This window comes from Salmo salar, chromosome 20 (assembly GCF_965601325.2).
Source record: "Salmo salar chromosome 20, fSalSal1, whole genome shotgun sequence".
NCBI lineage: Eukaryota > Metazoa > Chordata > Actinopteri > Salmoniformes > Salmonidae > Salmo > Salmo salar.
The window spans coordinates 14,543,978-14,558,342 of record NC_138310.1 but is presented as its reverse complement, the minus strand read 5'-3'; the positions used below and the strand labels follow the sequence as shown (position 1 = coordinate 14,558,342).

General features: G+C 42.1%; 1 protein-coding gene across 4 annotated transcripts in view; it reads left to right on the top strand.

Annotated features, from left to right (window-relative positions):
* Positions 1–14,365, top strand: part of LOC106580090 (cytosolic carboxypeptidase 1) — a 44,411-nt gene that overhangs the window by 894 nt on the left and 29,152 nt on the right. For 2 of the 4 annotated variants that reach the window (XM_045702980.2, XM_045702979.2), the window contains exons 1-3: positions 6–143; positions 1,270–1,333; positions 4,902–5,032. In XM_045702980.2, coding sequence (XP_045558936.2) covers positions 1,302–1,333; positions 4,902–5,032 — 163 coding nt within the window. In that variant the 5' untranslated portion in view covers positions 6–143; positions 1,270–1,301. Of the gene's footprint in view, positions 1–4; positions 144–1,269; positions 1,334–4,901; positions 5,033–14,365 lie in introns of those variants that run through there. The other 2 variants (XM_014160725.3, XM_014160726.3) reach the window with 2 other exon arrangements.

The window sequence follows — 14,365 nt, the reverse complement described above, 5'->3', positions numbered from 1 at the left end:
TATTCATGGGTCCTGGCAGTTCTTCTTGACAGCTCTCCAACCCAGTAGAGGGTTTGTACATCGGGGTATCGTTTCAGGCAACACACTTACATCTAGGGATTGCCTCGTCCTAATGGGACAACACTAACTTTCCATATACCTAGGTTCGTAAAATGTTTATGTTTTAATATTTTTTCAGCATATTAGTGCATGTCTCTGACATTATTTACAAATGGCTAGCTAAGTTAGCAGGAACGCTAGCTAGCTACGCTAACGTTAGCTAGAAAACTGAATGGACACTGAGCAGGTGCAGTGGGGGCTGTGATGTCCTTATTACCCGCCAGCCAGTTATTTCGTAAACCAGTCGGTCACTGCTAGTTAGCTAGCTAGCCGCTGTGCTGACTCTGGTGATGTTGTTGTCAATGAAGATATGAATAAGTGCATTTTGCAACAACACATTTGGCAGATAGCCAGTCTAGCAGATGACGTTTAACGTTAGCTACATTGATTAGGCCCTTCTACAGCAGTTGGGGCATTTAGCTATTCACACTTTGATGCTGGCAATAGGGATAGTTTTGTTGAAAACGTACGCTAGTTAGCTGACGTTAGCTAGCTGAAGATCCTTGCTGCAAATACCTGACAACAGGGCAGACTAGCTCAGGTCGACTGAGTGAAGAACAGGATTCTCTCGGTTTTTCATGTCAGTCCCCTTGGCTAACAACAGCTGGCTGTACATGTAGGTTCACTAGTTACATCCTTGTTGATTTAAAAAAAAAAATATGGCCTCCAATTTTATATCCAGGAATAGTGCTTACAGTATAGGCTACACACTGTTTTAAATCATCAATGGCATAATGAATGGTAACAACTCATTAATGACCCAGGTCAAATGTCTACATACATGCTGCTTTTGTCTTCTCTCTTTACTAGTTTTTTTTTCTCCTATTGGCTTGCAATGCTTTTGGTCTGATTACCTTAGCTAAGTGGCTTAATTACATAGTCACAGCTCTTTCGTTTCCTGACCCTGGAGCCCTTTAATTCTACTGGACACCCTTTTGTTTTGGTTAAACAAGTTGAGCTGGATAGACAGCAAGACCGGCCCTATTTTGTTACATTGGATATATCGATGCGGGTTGATCATTTAGTGCCATCTCTCCACGTTGTTGATCTCATCTTGCCACGGGATATAATAGAAAGGATAGACTGGGATTTACAGGGGTGAACATTAAAGTCCAGACAGGGAATGACAACTGTGTTGCATTGCTGATTCTTGCTTTTCTTTATTTGCAGTTGATGTGAAATGTTGACGTGTGTGAGAAAAAATGAATAAGCCCAAAATGACCACTGAGAAAGGGTGAGTAACCATTGTCTCGGGACACACACGCAGTTCTTTCTTTCTGCCAGATTAATGTCTCTCACACACTGCCCCTTGCCCTCATATTATACACTGTAGTTTGCTCAATGTCTTGTGACACTGAAAGATCAGTCTAAGGACAGCACAACCACAGGTCATTAAACCAGCCAGGGCCAGTCATGATGCCATCTTGACCCTAGCTATTTTAGGTTCCTCTGTCAAACATTCACTGCTGGGGTCAATAACTGTTTGGGGACTGTAATAACTAGCCTTTTCTTACTTTAGCATTAGTCTTACATTAGTCTTGCATAGTGTTTGAAGGTGATTCTAACATGTACTGACTCAGGGGTGTGAATACGTATGTAAATGAGATATTTCTGTATTTTAGCAAACATTTCTTAAAACATGTTTTCACTTTGCCATTATGGGTCGTTGTGTGTAGATGGGTGAGAAATAAATCTATTTAATCCATTTTGAATTCAGGCAGTAACACAAACAAATGTGGAATAAGGGAAGGGGTATGAATAATTCCTGAAGGCATTGTACAGTATGTAAATGATATTTCAGTATTTCATTTCCAATAAATTTGCAAACATATTTTGAAAGCATTTTTCCACCTTCTCATTATGCGGTATTGTGTGTAGATGGGTGGGGGGGAAAAGTCAATTGAATCAATTTAGAATTCAGGCTGTAACAACAAAATGTGGAATAAGTCTAGGGGTATGAATACTTTCTGAAGGCACTGTATGTGTGTGGAAAACATTTCATCACAAATAAGACATTTAACTTTAGTATAGTCCATTTGTAACTCCACTCACTACTTGTAGCTGTATAGTCCGTTGGTTTTCTTGGTTAGCTTAATTTTCCGGTCAGTACTACAGCTAGCTAGCACTCGTTCACGTCACGTAGCTGTTAGCACCGACATGAAAAGGGGCATGAGGAAGCCCGACAATATCACGTCAATGTTTGAAAGTAATCTTTAGATATGTTGTACTTTTCTTAAATGTAGTTTTATAATTGACTAAAACATGCTGGACAAGAAAATTGCGTTTGAAAAGGGTGACGTTTTTGCTGTGAGCCAATGGAGTAGAAATTGTATACATGTTTTTTTTTTTTTAAATTGAACCTTCATTTAGATAGGCAAGTCAGTTAAGAACAAGTGTTTATTTAGAATGACGGCCAAACCCGGACGACGCTGGGCCGCCCTATGGGACTCCCAGTCAGGGCTGGATGTGATAATACGAACTGGGACTATTCAACTAACATTACAAAAAAATACATTCCATTGCATGAGCCACAGCATTTTAACATAAGTTGAATGAACATTCGACATTACCATGGAAATGATTGCATCACAATAAAAGGGTCGTTATCAATAAAACGTTACAATACGGTGCAGAGCGTTCGATTGGCTGTTGGGTGGCAAGGGATTGTTAAATACATGTTATAACTATTTGGTTTTAATGATCATCACCTCTTGAAGAGCATACAGCCAAAACAACACATTTCCGATTAGTCCACATTTACCTCTATCGTCAGAGTTATACAGCAAGGAACGGTTTGCTTTTCATGATCAGTAAACGTCAATTGATCATGTCATTTCAGATACGTAGGGTAGGGGGGTAGCTTATCCATTTGGCATGTAGGTAGCTAGCTAAGCAAACAACATGCATCATTTGGCTTGGTTCATCAGAGATTTTGGGAAGAGCTTGACATCGGCAAGTCCAAGAAACTTTAACAATATTTGGATATAGCCATCTAGTTTATCCCCTGAAAGTTAGCTCGTTAACTAGCCGTATTGAGGTGATCTGTTATTAGCTAGCTAGCCAATTTGACGTGGTCCATCAATCAATGTATCATGTCTGTCAGCAGCAATCGTGATATAAGCACTCTTAAAAACAATGTTGAAAAGGGGATAATGTTAGTTAACTTCACTAGGTACGTTGGTTGGCGAAAAAAGTACATTAGGTCTACTTACCACTGGTTAGCCAACTGTACAACTTTCTACCGATAGCTTGAGAAGTAAACATAATCAGCTAACAATAATTCGATATGTGCCCTTCTGCTGCTTGACAGGCAGAGCCCACAAAGGATGGGAAATTAACCTAACCACTCATACTGGTCAGCTATAGTTCACTTTTTATATCGCTCAAATATCCAATTCATGGTGGCCAATATTGAGAGAGATCTTGAGGCTACCCTACGTATCTGAAATGACAAAATTGATGTTTACTGATCATGAAAAGCATTCAGTTACTTGTTGTGTAACTCTGACGATCGAGCTAAAGGTGCGCAATTGTTTTGCATGGAGTAACCCGACATTTGTAGTTCTGACTATGCTCTTCAAGAGGTGATATTACAACCCAAATAATTAACATTTAACAATCCCTTGAAAACGGCACGCAGCGTCAATGGTTTTAGCGGAGCTGGGAGGCTCCTTGCATCCTAGCAGGCAAATCGAACACCTAGCACCTTTTTGTGACGTTTTATTGTGTCCGAGTGTGTTGTTAGAGTCCAGTGTGTGTGCATTGAGTTAGTGCAAAAAAGGGTCAATACAGGGTCCTGTTGGATCTTTCGTGCGGTAACAGAGTGTGCTGTGCGTGCTGTATTGTGGGGGGCATTGCCAAGTCAACCAAAGACTTGTTTGCTACAACACCTTGCTTATTTCAGCAAGGAGAAACAACGTTTCATCACATTATTAAGAGTCCATTTTACCGCAGAAATGGACTCAACTGCACAAATTCCGGCCGTCCCATCTTCAGTCTGTTTCGCAACAGAAAGCAAAAATAATCATTTCTTATTGGACGAGTCCAGGTAGTCCCCACTTTCTGCCCTTTTTTCTTCCATTTCTTCTTGATTCCTGGGTATATGTTAAATACATGTTTTATTTCCGTTTTTTTTTTCTTCAAACTGTTATGACTTTTATTTTATTTTCATGACATCCATAACTACACGGTTATGCAGTAATAGTGCCAGCTCCAGAACTAATATTTCAATGGCGTAGGCAGCTCAATTTATAGGCTAACTTTTCATTAACTCTGGGCTTGGTAGATTGTTTGACTCTCTCTTAGTGTGACTGTCTCTGCTGTTTAGTCTAGCTAATATGTCTGTGAGCATGTGTGTGCATTTGTCTTTTGTGTTGTGTTTGAGCAGTCTCTCACTCAGTGTATTTTGGTCTGTTTGTCTCTTTTTTCCCTCTCTCCCTTGGTCTCGCACTGTCTTTATAAGGGCATATGAAAGACATTTGGTCTATTTCTACGTTTAGATTCTCTCTCCCATGGCTGTGACCTTTGACCTCACTGCCCCACATTAGCGTAATATAACCAGAGCATAGTTTTGTTCATTAGGGCGCACTATGGGAAATACTTTAAAATGTTTCACAACAGAAAGGGAAAATAAGCATTTCTTATTGGACGAGTCCAGGTAGTCGCTCCCGGTTTCTGTCCTTCTTCCCCCTCTGTGTGGTGCCAAATGATCATGACCCTGGAGACTATTTGCTTTATGAGAGCATGACCTGATGCCAAGGTATATGTTAAGTATTAAACCTCTTTGTCTCTCTCTCTCCCAGTGTTCCCAGTAACTCCAGGGTGCTGATGTTGTTGGGCCAGCTGGAGAGGCTGAACAGGGAGGCCATGCTGGTGGATGCTGAGATTGGCAGGCAGATCACTGCCAAAATCCTCCACCTCATCCAGACTCAGGGTGAGAAGAGTACTAGCATATACTGGGTTACACATTGACCATATATTTGCTTGAACCATTCTGGAAAGGCCAATGGAAAAATAAAAGCCTACAGTGCATTCGGAAGGTATTCAGACCCCTTGACTTTTTCCACACTTTATGTTACAGCCTTATTCTAAAATTACATAGTTTTTTTTACTCATCAATCTACACACAATAACACATGACAGCAAAAAAAAAACTTTTTTAGAAATGTTTCCAAATGTATTAAAAATAAACAACTGTAATATCACATTTACATAAGTATTCAGACCCTTTAGTATTTTGTTGAAGCACCTTTGGCAGCGATTACAGCCTCAGTCTTCATGGGTATGACGCTACAAGCTTGGCACACCTATATTTGGGGAGTTTCTCCCATTCATCTCTAGAGATCCTCTCAAGCTCTGTCAGGTTGGATGGGGAGCGTCGCTGCACAGCTATTTTCAGGTCTCTCCAGAGATGTTTGATCGGTGTTCAAGTCTGAGCTCTGGCTGGGCCACTCAAGGACATTCAGAGACTTGTCCTGAAGCCACTCCTGCGTTGTCTTGGCTGTGTGCTTAGGGTCGTTGTCCTGTTGGAAGGTGAACCCCCCCCCCCCCCCAGTCTGAGGTCCGTTCATCTTTCCCTCGATCCTGACTAGTCCCAGTCCCTGCCACTGAAAAACATCCTCACAGCATGATGCTGCCCCCACCATTATTCACCATAGGGATGGTGCCAGGTTTCCTCCAGACGTGATGACTGAACTCTTTCGCCTGAATGCCAATCTTGGTTTCATCAGATCAGAGAATCTTGTTTCTCATGGTCTGAGAGTCCTTTTAGGTGCCTTTTGGCAAACTTAAAGTGGGCTGTCATGTGCCTTTTTACTGAGGAGTGGCTTCCGTCTGGCCACGCTACCATGAAGGCCTGATTGGTTTAGCGCTGTAGAAAAGTTCTCCCATCTCCACAGAGGAACTCTGGAGCTCTGTCAGAGTGACCCCTGATTGCTCAGTTTGGCCGGACGGCCAGCTCTAGGAAGAGTCTTGGTGGTTCCAAACTTCTTCCATTTAAGAATGATGGAGGCCACTGTGTTCTTGGGGACCTTCAATGCTGCAGAAATGTTTTGGTACCCTTCCTCAGATCTGTGCCTCGACACAATCCTGTCTCGGAGCTCTACAGACAATTCCTTGGACCTCATGGTTTGGTTTTTGCTCTAACATGCACTATCAACTTTGGGACCTTTATATAGTCAGGTTTGTGCCTTTCCAAATCATATCCAATCAATTGAATTTACCACAGGTTGACTCCAAACAAGTTGTAGAAACATCTCAAGAATGATCAATGGAAACAGGATGCACCTGAGCTCAATTTGAATCTCATAGCAAAGGGTCTTAATACTTATGTAAATAAGGTATTTCTGTTTTTTATTTTTAATACATTTGCTAAAAATTCTAAAAACCTGTTTTCGCTTTGTCATTATGGGATATTGTGAGTAGATAGATGAGGAAACAAATGTATTGTGTATAGTTTTTAGAATAAGGCTATAACGTAACAAAATGTTGAAAATGATTCTTTCCTAATGCACTGTTAAACACTGAGAATCCAACAAGCGCCTGTGTCTTGTTATAGCTGGTTATAATTTAAGATTTTGGCAAGTAAACGGCGCATAAGCTGCGCATATTTTGCCAGTCTGCTCCGGTGGAATTTCACAGCATCTTTCTTGCGCTGAATAATTGCTGGCAATACAGTCTTATCATAGCTGCACCCTATCACATCTGTATCACAGACATCTTAACGCATGTCTTTGTTGAGGCACTTGTGTCTCTGCTCAACATATTCAGGCTTCTCCTCAAAGAATTTAAGTGTGGAGCTGCGCCACCTTGTGGACTGTCTGCGCCACTCATTTAAGGCCAGGCATCACACCCTAATCGGGTATTTCTTTTGCTCTAGATTGCAGGATATGGGCTCCATCCTTCCCGTACTCAGCAGCACCATCTTGTTTAAAAATCCTGGGGAGAACCCTGATCTCTACTTTCATATACCTTCTTTGTGGCTGCATTAATATTTCACCTGCACCGCCAAGCCCCAACAACTGCCTGTAACACTTCAACATTATTTGTATTCTTCTCCTGGCTGCACATCGCCTCAAACCCATTACAGTATTACTGTCATTACTTTCAGTATTATGCACACATGATTCACTCACTCACCCCTGTTATGCCAGCTGGCGCATATGGCAGCAGCCGAAGGCTGTCTTAGCTATCTTCTCCTCTGTTATGTACCCCAACTCTAAGGCAGATGTTGTTGGAGCTCCTTCTCGATGGTTTTCTGCCATGTTGTGTTGGGCCTTCCTTCTGGAGACCAGTGGACAGCTCTTCTCTTGGAATGGGGTCTGTGTTCTTCCTTGAACGCCTCCAATCCAGCTCAAGCGGCATCCTTTGAGTATTGTGTCCGTAGCGTCCTGCTTTGTTTGTCTGAGGAAGGGGGTGTTCGATAGTGTTCGCACAAAAGATGACGTTCATGATTATTTGGCGCCAAGTTGGGTGGAGGGTTTAGTTCAGCCATTTTTCAGTACTCGTAACCATGTAGGCATAGAAGTGTTGTCAGGACACAGTTCTGTTAGGTTTTGAGTTCTCTTTGTGCTGTATTGTCTTGACCTCCCCGGTTTGTTTGAACTTTGAAGGTTGTTTGGGCTTTCTTGATCCTAGTGCAGATGTCTATGCGTGTAGGTATAATGCAATGGTGCTCCCTAGGTATGTAAAACTGTGTGTCAAATCCAAGTATTGTTACTTGAGTTTTTTTGACTGCCTTTGCTGCGTTGATGGGAAAGAGCTGTCTTGCAGTTAACCTGTCCGACTTGCTTCTATCTCTTTTTTCTTCTTCTTGTACCCTAGTTGTGTGTGTGTGTGTGTGTGTGTGTGTGTGTGTGTGTGTGTGTGTGTGTGTGTGTGTGTGTGTGTGTGTGTGTGTGTGTGTGTGTGTGTGTGTGTGTGTGTGTGTGTGTGTGTGTGTGTGTTATAAAACCGCCAGATCATCGGCAAAGTCAAGGTCTTCTAGAGTTTAATACAAGGTCCATCGTATTTAGGGCCGGGAACCTCACGATACAATATTCTCATGATACTTAGGTGCTCATACGATATGTATTGCGATTCTATATGTATCACGATCAGTGGTGGAAAAGGTACTCAATTGTCATAGTTGAGTAGAAGTAAAGATAGGCTACCCAAATATAAAAAATGACTCCAGTAAAAGTGAGACCCAGTAAAATACTACTACTACTTGAGTGAAAGTTTTAAAGTATCTAGTTTTAAATGTGCTTTGTTGAGTGGTGGGAAAACTACTCAATTGTCATACTTGAGTAAATTGTAAAAGCAAATGCTATACATCAAATTCCTTATGTTAAGCAGACATGACAGCACAATTTTCTTGTTCTTTTAATTTATGGACAGCCATGGGCACACTCCAACAGTCAGACATAGTTTAAAAACGCAATATTTGTGTTTAGTGAGTCCACCAATCAGAGGCAGTAGGGATTACAACATGTTATATTGATTTTAGACCATTTTGCTGTCCTGCCTGAGCATTCGAAATGTAACAAGTACTTTTGGGTGTCAAGGGAAATATATGGTAGTAAATGGTACATATTTTTTTTAGAAATGTAGTGGAGTAAAAGTAGTCAAATATAAATAGTAGGTACAGATACCCAAAAAACGACCTAAAGGAAAGATTCACCCATTTTGAATGTTGTGTTGTTTTTGTGCATCTGACTGATGTTCTATTGATTCTTGGGGTGTTTTCGTGTGTATCTGAACTATTCACCATTAAAGCAGGCAGAAATTCAGTTGGTATGATAAGTTTTGCATCATACCGGTTCTGTTTCTGCCTGCTTGAACTGCAATAGCTCAGATGCACATGAAATTACCCCCAGGAATCGTTAGAACATCGCTCGGAGATCTACAAAATAACATTCAAAATGGGTGTATCTTTCCTTTTAAGTAGAACTTCAAAGTATTTTTTGTTATGTTACACTATTGATTTACAATTCTGTATGTATTGCGATTCTATACTGCGTTTTTATTGGGATTCAATGTTAAAAACATATTGCTCACTGTCTGCTGCAGAAATGAGAGGGCATGAGAAAACGATTTTTGATCAGCCATGGAAATTAAAGTGGTGAAAAATGTTGTCTCACCAAATGGAAACAAGTGAACTGGACATCAACATTGATTGAAGAACACTTCAAGATCAGCATTCAGACACAAACATATTGGTTTGTCACGCCAAGCTTCAGATTGCTGATCTGAGCTAGATAAGTAACTAACTTGGCTAGATCGTTCTTCGTTCTAAGCTCATAGCCTGTTAGCAAAACTTGGATTTTAGCCCGTAGCTCAATTTTGCTTTACACCAGGTTTTTTTTTAGTTTATATAATGGGCAGGACATACTTTCCAATGTCTGATATTGGCAGTAGAGGTCATTGATCTGCTCTTTCGGATTCATTAGAGATCATCACATTATACATTTGGTTGTTGCTCAAATAGGTTTTCACCCACAAACATAGTATGTTTTTATTATGGAAATCCAGTCTTCTAGAGAGGAAATGCTGTCTCAAAGCGGTGGTGCGGGCTGAAATGTGAGCTCTCTCTCTCTCTCTCTCTCTCTCTCTCTCCCGGTGGAACGTCCCTCTTGCAGAGATATAATCTCTATGGTCCTCCTAAACCCTGCACTCACGGCACACTACAGCTCTAATCGGGCTCGGGCTCCGGCCACATCCTGTCACAGCCAGCCCCATTTGGGAGACGTCCACACAGTCATCATGTACAGTCCCCGATAGGAGAGAGGGAGGAAGAGAATAATGACTGCTGCAGTATCAGACGCACGGACGCAACAGGGCAACTGCCTCCTCTGTCTTTCTCTCCGCGCCTCGTACTTGCTGTCTGTATAGGAGGGCACCTGGCTGGAACGCAGCCTGGTCTGCCCCGTCCGTCTGTCTGTCTGGGCTGCTTGAATGCTGAGTAGGTGGAGTGAAGAGGGGAGGCTGGGTAGTGTAGTAACCTTCTAGGATTGGTCACACGCCACAGTGCCTTAGAGTGCAGGGGGAGGTGCTACGAGCTGTGTCCCGTCCTGGTCTGGTGGTTGGGCTTGGGGGCGATTAGCATCCTTGTACTCGGCTGTATCGGGATCGTTAAAAAAGAAAAAGAGAGCCGCACACTCTAGGAGCTCAGATGCAATAAGTTAATAATCTAATAACCAGCGTTTTCACAGACAAGCTGTCTTCATCAGGGTATAATGACAAACACTGCAGGTCACTAGTTTACATAGTTTCAAAGGACACACACAGGTGTCTAATCATGGCTGGGTGTGGCTTGATATCATTGGTTAATTTACAGATATAAATAGAACATATAAAAAAAATGAATGAATAGTATACGATCATAGATTCAATTTGTCTACAATCGTGGCCAAAACGTTTTGAGAATGACACATACATTCTCAAACTTTTCACAAAGTTTGCTGCTTCAGTGTCTTTAGATATTTTTGTCAGATGTTACTATGGAATACTGAAGTATAATTACAAGCATTTCATAAGTGTCAAAGGCTTTTATTGACAATTACATGAAGTTGATGCAAAGAGTCAATACTTGCAGTGTTGACCCTTCTTTTTCAAGACCTCTGTAATCCGCCCTGGCATGCTGTCATTTAACTTCTGGGCCATATTCTGACTGATGGCAGCCCATTCTTTCATAGTCAATGCTTGGAGTTTGTTAGAATTTGTGGGTTTTTGTTTGTCCACCCACCTCTTGAGGATTGACCACAAGTTCTCAATGGGATTAAGGTCTGGGGAGTTTCCTGGCCATGGTTTCCTCAAGCCACTTAGTTATCACTTTAGCTTTATGACAAGGTGATCCATCATGCTGGAAAAGGCATTGTTCGTCACCAAACTGTTCCTGGATGGTTGGGAGAAGTTGCTCTCGGAGGATGTGTTGGTACCATTCTTTATTCATGGCTGTGTTCTTAGGCAAAATTGTGAGTGAGCCCACTCCCTTGGCTGAGAAGCAACCCCACACATGAATGGTCTCAGGATGCTTTACTGTTGGCATGACACAGGACTGATGGTAGCGCTCACCTTGTCTTCTCCGGACAAGCTTTTTACTGGATGCCCCAAACAATCGGAAAGGGGATTCATCAGAGAAAATGACTTTACCCCAGTCCTCAGCAGTCCAATCCCTGTACCGTTTACAGAATGTCAGTCTGTCCCTGATGTTTTTCCTGGAGAGAAGTGGCTTCTTTGCTGCCCTTCTTGACACCAGGCCATCCTCCAAGTCTTTGCCTCACTGTGTGTGCAGATGCACTCACACCTGCCTGCTGCCATTCCTGAGCAAGCTCTGTACTGGTGGTGCCCCGATCACGCAGCTGAATCAACTTTAGGAGACAGTCCTGGCGCTTGCTGGACTTTCTTGGGCGCCCTGAAGCCTTCTTTACAACAATTGAACTGCTCTCCTTGAAGTTCTTGATGATCCGATTAAATGTTTGATTTAGGTGCAATCTTACTGGCAGCAATATCCTTGCCTGTGAAGCCCTTTTTGTGTAAAGCAATGATGATGGCAGGTGTTTCCTTGCAGGTAACCATGGTTGAGGAAGAAAAATGATTCCAAGCACCACCCTCCTTTTGAAGCTTCCAGTCTGTTATTCGAACTCAATCAGCATGACAGAGTGATCTCCAGCCTTGTCCTCGTCAACACTCACACATGTGTTAACGAGAGAATCATTGACATGATGTCAGCTGGTCATTTTGTGGCAGGGCTGAAATGCAGTGGAAATGTTTTTTGGGGATTCAGTTCATTTGCATGGCAAAGAGGGACTTTGCAATTAATTGCAATTCATCTGATCACTCTTCATAACATTCTGGAGTATATGCAAATTGCCATCATACAAACTGAGGCAGCAGACTTTGTGAAAATTAATATTTGTGTCATTCTAAAAACTTTTGGCCACGACTGTACATAGGCCTACAAACATTTACAATGGATAGCAAAATCACTATATTCACAAGAACGGCTTCAGATCAAAGTCTACGTTGAGACTGAAGGGAGCAAGAGTCTTTAAATTAAAGATCCAGGCAACCTCTCATTTTAACAATAAATTGTCAAGGTCACCCCCTCTCCTAGGGAGGGTGACGTGTTCGATGCCGATATAACGTAGGGATGAAATAGTGGTTAGTTTCCAAAAAGTGGGACACAACTGGTTACGTCGAGTTTTTGCACCTAATGGTGCTACGATGCTCAGAGATTCGTACTTTTAATTCACTCTTCGTTTTACCCACATTTTTTTTTTAAATAAGATAAATAACTGCCTCAGTGGAGCAGGTGATAACACCTTTGATTGGGATCTGTTTCCCTGTATGGGTGTCTTTTGAAGGATCTACATTTTGTAAGTGCCATTGCATTGAGCACAGCCATTACACTAGTAGTTTCCATCCAGTAGAGGCGTAAATAGACGTTGTGCTGGGGTATTTGGGGGTGGTAAATCAGTTTACCAATTGATCTCTGAGATTTCTGCCCTGCGAGAATACGACCAAAGGAGCTTCTGAAAACACATTACTATCATCGGATCTTAGGATGTGCCGATGTTTGAACGATTCCCTTAATTTGTTCCGAGCACTTTGAATAGCGGGTACTAAGAACGCAAGAATGCATCTTTTTGCGAGACTGTCCTTGACTGTTGATTTTGTCTCCCCACACCAGATGCGATCAGAACACGCAGGTTGAAACTCTGAACCAATTATATTAATTTGAGGACAGATCGAAAAGCATGAAACATTTATGGCATTTATTGCTGTTGCTAGCTAATTTGTCCTGGGATATAAACATTGGGTTGTTATTTTACCTGAAATGCACAAGGTCCTTTACTCCAACAATGAATCCACAGATAAAAGTTAAACCGAGTTTGTTTCTATTGATCTCTCCTCCTTCAGGCTTCTTCTTCTTCGGACTTTATATAGCAGTTGGCAACCAACTTTAAGGTGGATTAGCACAACTGACTGGAGTGTGAACCTCCAGATGGCACGTGGGTATATGCTCTTAAAAACCAATGAGGAGATGGCACGTGGGTATATGTTCCTAAAAACCAATGAGGAGATGGCACGTGGTTATATGCTTCTAAAAACCTATGAGGAGATGGCACGTGGGTATATGCTCCTAAAAACCAATGAGCAGATGGCACGTGGGTATATGTTCCTAAAAACCAATGAGGAGATGGCACGTGGTTATATGCTCCTATAAACCAATGAGGAGATGGCACGTGGGTATATGCTCCTATAAACCAATGAGGAGATGGCACGTGGGTATATGCTCCTATAAACCAATGAGGAGATGGCACGTGGGTATATGCTCCTATAAACCAATGAGGAGATGGCACGTGGGTATATGTTCCTAAAAACCAATGAGGAGATGGCACGTGGGTATATGCTCCTATAAACCAATGAGGAGATGGCACGTGGGTATATGCTCCTAAAAACCAATGAGGAGATGGCACGTGGGTATATGTTCCTAAAAACCAATGAGGAGATGGCACGTGGGTATATGTTCCTATAAACCAATGAGGAGATGGCACGTGGGTATATGTTCCTAAAAACCAATGAGGAGATGGCACGTGGGTATATGTTCCTATAAACCAATGAGGAGATGGCACGTGGGTATATGTTCCTAAAAACCAATGAGGAGATGGCACGTGGGTATATGTTCCTATAAACCAATGAGGAGATGGCACGTGGGTATATGTTCTTATAAACCAATGAGGAGATGGCACGTGGGTATATGTTCCTATAAACCAATGAGGAGATGGCACGTGGGTATATGCTCCTAAAAACCAATGAGCAGATGGGAGAGGCAGGACTTGCAGTCCGTCAAGCTTCACAAATAGAACCAAGTTCTATTTTGGCGCCTGGCCATGCAGACGCTCGCGAGCAGTGTGGGTGCAATGATTGAATAACATGTATGTGTCTGGTCAGCATGTTAGGGTCAGGTTGCAGAAGAAAATGGTCCATGGCTTCAATACCGCCCTCGTGAGGAACATTCATGTTTAACGACTCAACGTCAAAGTTACTAACAAAGTATTCTCAGGGAGAGGATCAAGAGATTCAATATTAGAGACCATACTGCTGCTGTCCTTTACAAAGGACAGGAGCTGTTCTGCAAGTGATCTAATATGAGTCAACGAAAGTCGATAAAAGGGCCGTTACTCCATCAATGCCCGCTACAATAGGGCGCCCAGGAGGTTTTGTAACATTTCTTGTGTAATTTCGGCAAAGTATAGAAAGTGACAATTTTAGGGTGTTGAAT